The 11,125-nt window shown below is 35.0% G+C and overlaps 2 protein-coding genes across 2 annotated transcripts; both read left to right on the top strand.

Annotated features, from left to right (window-relative positions):
- The first annotated feature begins 179 nt into the window (after positions 1–179).
- On the top strand, positions 180–2,053 carry LOC124540082 (plasminogen receptor (KT)). The gene is made up of 4 exons (XM_047117495.1): positions 180–508; positions 593–723; positions 878–987; positions 1,272–2,053. Exons 1-4 carry the CDS (start codon positions 428–430, stop codon positions 1,403–1,405), a joined length of 456 nt encoding a protein of 151 aa, XP_046973451.1. The 5' UTR covers positions 180–427; the 3' UTR covers positions 1,406–2,053.
- Positions 2,054–2,643: 590 nt separating this feature from the next.
- On the top strand, positions 2,644–11,095 carry LOC124540178 (mitogen-activated protein kinase 15). Its single transcript, XM_047117639.1, has 7 exons — positions 2,644–2,979; positions 6,800–7,006; positions 7,525–7,665; positions 8,104–8,243; positions 9,022–9,220; positions 9,571–9,732; positions 10,569–11,095. Exons 1-7 carry the CDS (start codon positions 2,654–2,656, stop codon positions 10,996–10,998), a joined length of 1,605 nt encoding a protein of 534 aa, XP_046973595.1. The 5' UTR covers positions 2,644–2,653; the 3' UTR covers positions 10,999–11,095.
- The last annotated feature ends 30 nt before the right edge of the window (positions 11,096–11,125 follow it).

The following is an 11,125-nucleotide window of genomic DNA, read 5'->3' as shown; positions in this document are numbered from 1 at the left end:
GAGTATAGCTTTATACAAGCTTTACCTACACAAAATGCTGCATTTAGACATAAATGTAATGTAATATGTGTAATTACTGTTTTTGTTGTAACATTATACAATTTAAGATATCAAGTTGAAGCAAAAACGAAACGGATGCATAATTACATATTTTATAACTTATTACACTTTGACATCATTTCGAGCTGTCAATCTAAGTTATCAAGTAAAAGTGTACTGTTTATTACGATAAGAATCAAACAGTTATAACTTTAAAAAACTACTGTTTTATGTGCAATTATTGCTGAAAAACGTACTTAGTATTTTTTTTTAAATAAATAAATTAATAAAATTTGTGTAAAGCTATTCCTTTGTGTAATTAAAACAGCTTTACAAGATTTATTAAGTTAAATACTTAAAAATTAAAAATCATATAATCACTTTAAAAATGGGAAATTATATTTCGATCAATTTAGAAGATCATTATAGAAGAAATGAAAAATTTCTTCAAAATTTAAATGAAATTGCAGTAAGTTATATTTGTACAAAACAACTATTTCTATGTTAACCTTTTTATCATGAACATTAAAACATTAATTGACCTACGTTACAGATAGAAAGGCAAATTCAATTGAAGAATCAAATGGCTGAAAGACAACGGGCTATGGACTTGGCCAAAAGTCGAGACTTATGCCTCTGGTACTCAGGATTTTATATAGCTGCTACAGCTGGCTTATTTACTGGGTAATTGATTTAAATGTCTTCTAAAATATGTTATTACTGTCTTATTTTTTTCATGCATGCATTCTATATATGAAAAACTATCAATATTTATTTTAGGATACACTTAGATTTGATTGAAAGTAATAATAAGAAATCTATGTTTCTATCAAAACAGGTTTAGGAGAACGAAAAGGGCGTATTTCTTATTTCCTCTTCTTCCTCTTACATTTGTCAATCTTTATTATTGGGATCTTGCATATGGGAATAAGATGCATCGTCTTAGAAGTAAGTAACTATGGTTTCGATTTTATTTCTGAACTTAAGATTTATTTGGAAACTTTTGTAGAAATATATTATCATCTGTAGATAATTTATTACAAAATCTTGTCAGCCTTGGTTGTACTTTGTTGAAATCCGTCTGAAAGGTGTAAATTCTTCAACAGTGCCAATGTCCCAACTTTGGGTAGTGGTGTTAACTAATGAAATTTTATAATGGTTGTTTTGGATGACAAAGAATAAGGTGTACACGCTTTTTCTACAAAATACTTAATATAGTAAATATTTTACAGTGGAAGCTGAACACATAATGGCACATGAATCTGATATGTTAGAAGTACCATGTGGTCTGCCAACACCGTCCTCCATCGATCAGCGTCGCTTGGATCAGGAGGAGAGGAGCAAGATTCATCCTCCCCTCCCATAAACGAATGAATACATCACGATGTACTAATTGTGCCTTCACTGCTTAATAGTTTAGAAAGCTGTGGAGATATGTCAATGAGTGCGCTAGTTTGCTTCTTAAATGTAACCTCAAAAATATCGAAATTCCTATTCAAAAGTATCAATTACTGAATTCCTAAATATTAAATGTTCATAGATCTAACTGTATATTTGGTATGTTATAGTATCAAATACGCTTTATAAAAACAATCTTTATTTTTGTTATTGTTAATAGATTTTATTTTGTGATATATTTTTTTATGTTGTTATTTTACAAACATAAAATATAAGTTTTACAATTTAGACGTCGAAAATGTACTTTATATTAAATTTACAACTATTATTTTTTACTTTAATGTTTACTTAAGTATATATATTTTAGACGCAAGTTGTGATATTACTTAACTTATTTTTGCATAGTCGTAATGTATATTAGAATTTTAATTAATATGTCAATGATGTAATACAACATAATTATGTAATTGTGATATTTCACTTGTTCTTATTAAACTAATTCCTAAGATTTATTGATAATAATGACTTGTGAATTCAACCAATAAGTATTATTAGACTGTAGTTATTCAACGTTGAAATGTCGTGTTTATTCAATCCATGTTACTTCATTAAAACATTAAAAAAATATCTATTTTTATTTAGTTACAATAAACCAATTCAAAATTTATCAGAAAACGATTTAAAGAAAAAAAATCGATTCGAATGTTTAATCGATCAAACAAAAAAAAACTAGTCAAACATTATTTTAATTGTCAGTTTGTGTTGTCATGACAACGTACGACTTGTTTGCCGCACTAAACAAATGAAACTCGACCAGTCGCGCTAACACAACGTGCAATTATTTATTTTTTACAACAAACAATAAACAACACAATTTTAATAAATCGTATAAGATATGTAAATATAATTTTTATTTATAAAATGTGAGTGAATTTATTTTGCCTCGTAATTATTCAGTGGATTTGTATTACGTGTTCCGTACGAAGATATAAATTGACTTATTATTGACTTATCCGGTTGCTTAGTGTACGGATATAATCAATAAAATTTTAAAATTCAGTAGTCATGCTACAATATTCAAATTAGTCAACGATAATAACCGTAATTTGCATACACAGGGTGAATTTGTTCCTATATCATGAAACATCTTTGTGACTGTTTGTTATCATTTTAGAGTCGATTTTCGCAGTGGTTCGAACACACGCATAGTGAAAAAATGAGTCAAATACAGGCAAACGCAAAACGCGACGAGAAAAAGAAGGATGTACAAAATAAAGTATCGAAAAAAAGTCCCGAAAAAAATATGTCCGAAATCGATGAACATATACTAAAGAGGTTTGATATAAAAAAAAGATTGGGTAAGGGGGCTTACGGCATCGTCTGGAAGGCCATCGACAGGAAGACCAAGGACGTTGTGGCGATAAAAAAAATATTCGACGCCTTTCGCAATCAGACTGACGCGCAGAGAACTTTTCGTGAAATAATATTTTTACAGTCCTTTCGTAATCATCCGAATATTGTCAAGCTGCATAGTATACACAGGTATGTTTAAAATATTATTATAAATTAAAAAAAAAAAAAAAACTTAATTATTCTTTATTAAATTTTGCTCTGACAAAAACTTTATTATCAAACAGTATTAAATTATTTATATATTTTTAACAGGAAAAATGTATTTCTGCGGTATTTAATTATAGAATCGTATATATTGTTCCTGGTTAGATTTGACGATGAGTAGTCGAATACAAGGGGTTACAAAATATTTACAACTTATGATACAATATTAGAAAAGTTAAAACTTTATATTTGCGTATATTACGATCGAAACATAAATAAGGTATACTACAGTACAGTACAGTACAGTACAGAAACAGCCTGTAAATTTACCACCGCGGGGCTAAGGCCTCCTCATCCATTAGGGAGAGGCTTGGAACATATGACACCACGCTGTTCCAATGCGGGATGGTAGTATGCACATGTGGCAGTAATTCGATGAAATTAAGCACATGCAGGTTTCCGCCGCCGAGCACGAGATGAATTATAAACACAAATTAAGCACACATATACATAGTGGTGCTTCCTTGGGTTTAAACCCGCAAACATCGGTTAAGATGCACGCGTTCTAACCACTGGGCCATCTCAGCTCAAAGTATTAAATACTAGTCGTTTTAAAATTGTAAGAACAGCATTTTTAGAGCTATCGTATATCAAAAGGGAGAGGAGACCCTTTTAAGATCACTTCATCTGTGTATCTGTCTGGGCATTGATACCCATTATCCCGGGATCGCGTAGAGGAACGCATCATATCGTATGTTGAAATCCAAATAAAGATCTGCGGTCCCTTATAGTAGTGAAACATTAAACTCTACGCAATCAAATATATGTCCGATTGCTTTTCCCATACATCTATATTTATACATATAATAAAATTGGAGTGTCTGTTTGTAATATTAAAATAGCCTTTTTTTGCTCAATGCGTATACATATGCATTGAGTAAAAAAGGGCTATTATATATATACACTGCTGGGCTAAGGCCTCCTCATATATTAGGGAGAGGTTTTGGAACACATGCCACCACGCTTTTTTACTCAATGCATATGTATACACGGTACATATACCAAAATAACATTTTTTACAATTTTTGGGCCGATTTTGACGGGACTTTCACTGGCAGATAACTGATATAATAAGGAATAACTAAGGCTACAATAATATTTTTTTTTGTTAAATTCAAACGCGTTCTTCGTCGCGGACACAGCTAGTTATAATTATTTATGAAACCTATAGAGTACTTCCCGTTGATCTAGAATAATGAACTATGGCAAGGATATTATGTAGCACAAGTATAGGATCAAATTGCACTGGCCTGCTTTTTATTTCTTTAAATAAACAAATCCTTTAAGATGTTTGTACACGGATTTTGAGGAGATCTTTCTTTTCCATGTAAACCTATAAATCACTCAACTGGTAAATGGTTTTGTTTTAGAGATATGCAGCTTACGATTAAATACATATTAATAAGTTTTCTATTGGAAAACATCGTGTCACGTCACACTTAGAATCTGGAAAATTTCTCGTCATAAACTTGCATTCTTCCAAGTCAATTAAAACTATAAATACGCAACCGTTTCTTATCTCAAAATATTCTTAGAACGCCTTTCATCGTTTCATAGCTGGAAGTTTATTTGTCCCATATAAAATCCAATAAAAAATATTAGTTCTCTATAAAGTCGTGACGTGATTTCATGTGACGCAAGTATTCTTGTATAATACTAGTGACCCGCCCCGGCTTCGCACGCGTATAGTAATGATATGACATCAAAGTCATATTAAGAAACTTTTAAAATTGTTATCAGTGTATCTTCACTAAATTATCCATGTATTCCTTCTTCTGGAATCACTCTATCAATTAATAACAACCGCATCAAAATCCGTTGCTTAGTTTTAAAGATTTAAGCTTACATAGGGATATAGGGACAGAGAAAGCGACTTTGTTTTATAATTTGTCGTGATAGTGAAGCTGCCTAATGTAAAATGTTTTGGATATTCCATTTTCTTTCTGATTCCTGAATATATTGTCTGTGTAGTGGGTGCTTTGTGTTTTTTACATGCTTAAACGGCAATGATCGACGATTGAATTATTTGGTGGAAAAACTTTGGGGGGTTTGTGTACTTGGTAATAGGGCTTTATGCAAACCCGTTTGGTAATATACCACTACTACTAATACAAATACTACTGGCCCTGGCTTCGATACTGTTACTAAATATACTACAGATTTTTCTTGTTTCTTTACTATACTGTCCATGTATTATATACAAACAACCTTCTTCTTGAATCACTCTATCTAATATATGTAATTTTAAAGATCTAAGCAAACATAGCGACAGACAACGGTTAGCGACTTTGTTTTGTACTATGTAATGATAATGATTCTACTGCTAACCCACAGTACTTTGTAGGATTGTGTTCCAGCTTAAAGGGTGAGTGAGCCAATACATCTTAGATCCCAAGGTTGGTGGCGTTTTGATGCGATAAAAATCAAAATAAATTTTATTCAAGTGGGCTTTTAGAAGCACTTTTGAATCGTCAATTAACAATTAAGTGAAGCTACCACCGGTTCGGAAAGTAGATTCTACCGAGAAGATGCGATAGCTCCAATATCTATGGGTGACCACTTATCATGAAGTAACCCATCCTATTAGAAAAAAATCCCTCCTCTACAAGTTGGAAAATCTCGCTTATTTTTATCAAGACTGTATTAACTAATTAAAAATTCCCTCCAAAACTCCATATCACGTGATAATGACGTGAATACATTTGACGCAGAGCTGGAGTTGCCGTTTAAAAAGTCTTTGTTGCGAATAATAGACGTAATTGATGATTGGTGATTTTGCACATTACATTTATAAAGACGAAATTGTTTAGATTCTATGGCGTTTTGAAATCACTGTATCCAATGTTAGCTATTATTAATCAATCTGTGGTAGGGTTTTGATCGATAGTACGGCATTGAGGTAGCCTGTTGCGATGCTCAGTAATAGTTTCATATACCTATCTATTTATAATTAAATACTTATTGGAGTAGAAACCTAACGGTTGATGGAATTGGGAATGGAAATCTTACAGGATTAAATTAATTTTGAAGATATTGTCTGATTTATGCTCTGATTTGAAGATTGAGTTAGCTTCATTTGTTACCGGCACAATAGACAAGAGCTGAGAGCTGAGATGGCCCAGTGGTTAGAACGCGTGCATCTTAACCGATGGTTCAAATCAAGCACCACTATATATACAGGGTTATTGGTAACTCGACGTATATCCATGGTAGTAATGTTACGCGATCTTTCACAGCCATTTTTATAATTGTAGTAGAGTAGGGCCCATTTCGTCTCCTGAAATTAGCCCGGATTAAACGCCGGTTGATTTCCATGTCATGGATCAAATCAAATCCCTAGTTTACGGCATTTCACCAATATTGAATGATTTACTTTTGGATTATGCATATGGGGGTTAAAATTATTTCAAATAGTCACCCCTATCACCTCCTAGCTGATGTACGTCGAATTACCAATAACCCTGTATATGTGCTTAATTTGTGTTTATAATTCATCTCGTGCTCGGCGGTGAATGAAAAACATCGTGAGGAAACCTGCATGTGTCTAATTTCATCGAAACTCTGCCACAAATGCATTCCACCAGCCCGCATTTGAACAGCGTGGTGGAAAATGTTTCAAACCCTCTCCTTAATGGAAGAGGAGGCCTTATCCCAGCTGTCGGTAATTTACAGGCTGTTACTTTACTTTCCTGACATCACACCAAAACTTAATATATTTTGATTTTAAAATATAACTATATTTTAGAGCGTTAAACAACCGCGACATATACCTCGGCTTCGAATACATGGAGACTGATTTGCACAATGTCATCAAACGGGGTAACATACTGAAGGATATACATAGGAGATATATAATGTATCAGATGCTAAAGGCGACCAAATATATACACTCTGGGAATGTGATACATAGAGACCAGAAACCCAGCAATGTACTTATCGATAGTGCTTGTAGGTGAGTGGGAAATAAACCTAATATACTACATTATGTAATAGTGTTATGTGTAGGAAATATACGGGTACAAAAGAAAGGTCAAGTAAATAATAGAAGTAACACTTACAACGACTTGTTTTCAAGACACCGTGATTTACTGCTTGTGTTTAATCCTAGTTCCCGAAAATTATAAAACGTTAAATTAATTAAAAATGTTGTGACAAATGTTTCTGAACATTTAAATTTATGAATATAGCTTTTTTTTGGTTTTCCATGACTGTATCATTTGAATTTAACTTGTTTTATTTTTGGTTCTGGATTAAGTTTCTAGTCTTTATTTATTTTAAAACAGCCTAGGAAAAGTGTCTTGTGTATTTTCTCTCAGAAACTATAATTTACGGATTGATTTATTTATTTTATTAGCGTTTTCCGCCTCCTGAAAATGCAAACTCAATATCAAAATAATATTATGATGTTCGTTCAATTTCTGAGTCGATTTCTGAAAGGGGGTAAAGACGTTTTTGTAATAATTTGACCAGGGTGAAGTTAGCTGACTTCGGGCTCGCTCGGTCGGTGTCGTCAATGTACTCCGGCGGCGAAGACGGAGCGGACCCTTGTTTGACAGATTACGTCGCGACACGCTGGTATCGAGCACCGGAAATACTCATCGCTAGCAAAAAGTTGGTGATTTTTCTTCCCTCTGTATCACTTTGTAATGGTAGTGTCATATGTCCAATGACAAATTCAACCTAGACCGAGAATCTATAGTGACGAATAGCGTCGAATGGCGCGATAGGAAGCTATTTCTATTGGTTGTGTAAATCAGCAGTAATCGGTTTTATTCAATTTGCCGATGCTACATCTAAGTTGTATCGTACTATATTAGTGTGCGTGTGATCTGTGGTCAATTGTTTTCGACGCGTTCTCAGATTTGTCTGTTTATGTAAAGTTATAAATAATCAAAGAGATAAATATAAAAATCTAACGATTCAGCTAACGGATGTTTAGTCTTCGAAGCTTCAATGAAAGAAAACGCAACGTTAGTTACGTGACTTAAAAATATCGCTAGGCTTCGTCAGACTTCGATTGAAATCTTTGGAATTCCCCTTATGTTTCAGTTACACAAAGGGCATAGACATGTGGTCACTCGGTTGCATATTGGGCGAGATGCTGACTGGAAAGCCTTTGTTTCCCGGAACGTCTACAGTGAACCAGATCGAGAGGATCATGGCTGCGCTACCGAAGCCATCGTCTGAAGGTGAGAAAAATAATTGCGGAGTAAATTCTTCAATGAAAGGGTCATTGAAGAATTTACTCAGACTCATACTGGTAACCAATATTATTATGGATTTTTTTCAAGGACATTAATATTGGTAGCGCATTGCAAATGTAAGAAGTTTTTCTTACTCCAATTAGTGGTGATCATTTTTTTCCTCGCTGGTAAAGCGTTCTAACGCGTTTCCCGCTCGTGAAATGGGGTTATATGTGGGACTTGATGCTGAGAAAGTCTGGTGACCCATTGAAAACCCAGCGGTACCCACTCCGACTGTTAGGGCATCACGGGATGACCATTGTACATTCTACTACACCTAAGGGTATCCCACCTTTGCAAGATAGAGGAGTTCGCCTTGGAAGTTATCGTTGACCTGATAACATTTAAATAATAATAATTAATTGTCTTCGTCATTACTGATGTCTGATAAAGTAAAAATAGTCGTCGGGTTAGATACCACTCACACACCACATATTCTACTGCAAGCCAGTGTAACTACAGGCACAAGGGACATAACATCCCAGCTTCTAAGGTAATTACGCATTGTATAGGTTACGCATAGTAAGGTATAGTTAAGGTTGTGTTGACTACGAACCACTGGTTGCCCATTTACCTGCCTACCAAAATATAAAACAAACAGGATGTAGAATTAGTGAATATTTTGTCATCCTGTTCAAACTTTTCCAAAACTCATCTATATTATACCGTTCTAGCTCAACACATTCTCCGTAATCAATTGTATTTGGTTATTGTATTGTCTTAGACATTGGAGTCGTATGTAGCGGCTACGGATCATCCCTGATCAAAGAGCTGGCGTCAGCTAATTCGAGGAGTGCGTCTCTGACTGCGCAACTGTCCTGTGCCCCAAAAGATGCATCAGAACTGGTCCAACAATTGCTCGTGTTCAACCCAGCGAAGAGACTCAGCGCGGAGAGGGCCTTGCATCATGAATATGTCTCCAAGTAATGTTATTAGTTAATGTTACAACAGTCTGTAAATTTCCCACTGCTGGGCTAAGGCCTTTGAGGAGAAGGTTTGGAACATATTCCCCCGCGCTGTTCCTGGAATGCACATGTAGCGGAACTTCTATAAAATGAAACACATGTAGGTTTCCTCACGATGTTTTCCTTCACCGCCGAGCACGAGATGAATTATAAACAAAGAATAAGCACATGAATAGTGGTGCTTGCCTGGGTTTGAACCCGCAATCATCAGTTAAGATGCACGCGTTATAACCACTGATTGATTGATTAGTATTTCCATATTTTATATGAATTCGCTTATAGTTTGGTATTTTAATGTTATTTTATAGATTCCATCGTGAGAAAGATGAACTGATTCTACCATCAGATGTGTTGCTGCCTCTACGTGATGATAAGCAGATGTCTGTAGACGATTACAGGAATAAGCTGTACAGCATCATGGCGAAGGGGTTCCAGCATTGCAACGAACAGTCCAGGAAAACCTATTCCAGGTAAGTTTGTAAAAAGGAAAATGGACACTGAAAGTGGATTGGATAGCCATTGTTTATTTGTTGCTTTTTTATGGTATAGGTTGGCGGACGAGCATATGGGCCACCTGATGGTAAGTGGTCGCCATAGACAATGACGCTGTAAGAAATATTAACTATTCCTTACATTGTCAATGTGCCACCAACCTTGGGAACTAAGATGTTATGTCCCTTGTGCCTGTAGTTACACTGGCTCACTCACCCCTCAAACTGGAACACAACAATACTGAGTACTGATGTTTGGCGGTAGAATAACTGATGAGTGGGTGGTACCTACCCAGACGAGCTTGCTCAAAGCCCTACCACCAAGTGTTGTCATATCTACGATCAAAAATGACCAAAAAAAAATGCACCACTTATCTTTTACTGATTTTTCTCGGGTCAGGGTAGTTATTTTTTTTATCCGGTGGTAGTTTTTCATACCATTTTAGAATATACTTTCTTAAAATTGGCGCTTCAAGCACTTTGAAATCATAATCTTGTACAGTTTTATTATTAAACAGTCAGGAAAATTGAAAAAGGTTTTTTTCCACAAATCAATTTATGACCTTCTATCAAATGTCGAATCCACGGTTTCATCAGAAAAGGTGACTATTTTTTCTTTATCTAAATTGCTACTGAGAAACTTTAACAAGTATGATTATAAAACTAGCGAAACACCCCGTACCCTTGCTCTTGAATCACTCAATCTATTAAAAAAAATCCCAATTCTAAAGATTTAAGCATGCATAGGGCAGACAGCGGTAAGCGACTTTGTTTCATACAATGTAATGATGATAGGTTTGACTTTTCCCATACAGCAAGTCACAAATAATAGCAACTTCCACCAAGAGCAGGAGTTTCCAAGAGACATCTGATGTGTCGAAATCTCATACCAATAAGTCCAAGCTAAGCGTATCCGCTGACCAGAAACTCAGACCGAAACCAAAGCCGACCGACAGACCTTTGAAGGAGTTTAGATCAGACCAGACCATCGGGAAACCCATGAAGGCGACGAAGTATTTCGAGACCAGGGGTCATGAATGGCTGGACAACAGTCACGGGGATTACTTTCAAGTCGCGAGACCGAATCCATCGGATATATTCTCTGGGGAGAAGAAAAGTCTCCAGCAGAGAAGGAATTCCACGTCGTTTTCGACCATAACGATCGGTGATGGTTGCTATGGTAACCAGAAGCATGGAGTCATAACAGCAAGCGCCCTGATGGACTTGAGGACAAGTATCCGATGAATAAAGTTAATATTCTGTAATGTTTTCGTAGTTTTAGGGAGTTTTTTTTTAATGTGTTTTGAAGGTTTTATAGTGATGAATCTTGTTGTGGATGTAATAGTATTGGATTAACCTTTAAGTACTGACT

The sequence above is a fragment of the Vanessa cardui genome, chromosome 24 (genome assembly GCF_905220365.1).
Source record: "Vanessa cardui chromosome 24, ilVanCard2.1, whole genome shotgun sequence".
Lineage (NCBI taxonomy): Eukaryota > Metazoa > Arthropoda > Insecta > Lepidoptera > Nymphalidae > Vanessa > Vanessa cardui.
The sequence above is the reverse complement of the archived record's forward strand: the minus strand, read 5'-3'. Positions and strand labels throughout refer to the sequence as shown.

Bases quoted from the DNA above. Each gene is read 5' to 3' on its own strand.
- LOC124540082 (XM_047117495.1), top strand. From the start codon at position 428: ATGGGAAATTATATTTCGATCAATTTAGAAGATCATTATAGAAGAAAT. The intron at 724-877 runs GTAATTGATTTA...CTATCAAAACAG, and splicing joins ACAGCTGGCTTATTTACTGG to GTTTAGGAGAACGAAAAGGG. The intron at 988-1,271 runs GTAAGTAACTAT...AATATTTTACAG, and splicing joins TAAGATGCATCGTCTTAGAA to TGGAAGCTGAACACATAATG.
- LOC124540178 (XM_047117639.1), top strand. From the start codon at position 2,654: ATGAGTCAAATACAGGCAAACGCAAAACGCGACGAGAAAAAGAAGGAT. The intron at 8,244-9,021 runs GTGAGAAAAATA...GTATTGTCTTAG, and splicing joins ACCGAAGCCATCGTCTGAAG to ACATTGGAGTCGTATGTAGC. The intron at 9,221-9,570 runs GTAATGTTATTA...GTTATTTTATAG, and splicing joins CATCATGAATATGTCTCCAA to ATTCCATCGTGAGAAAGATG.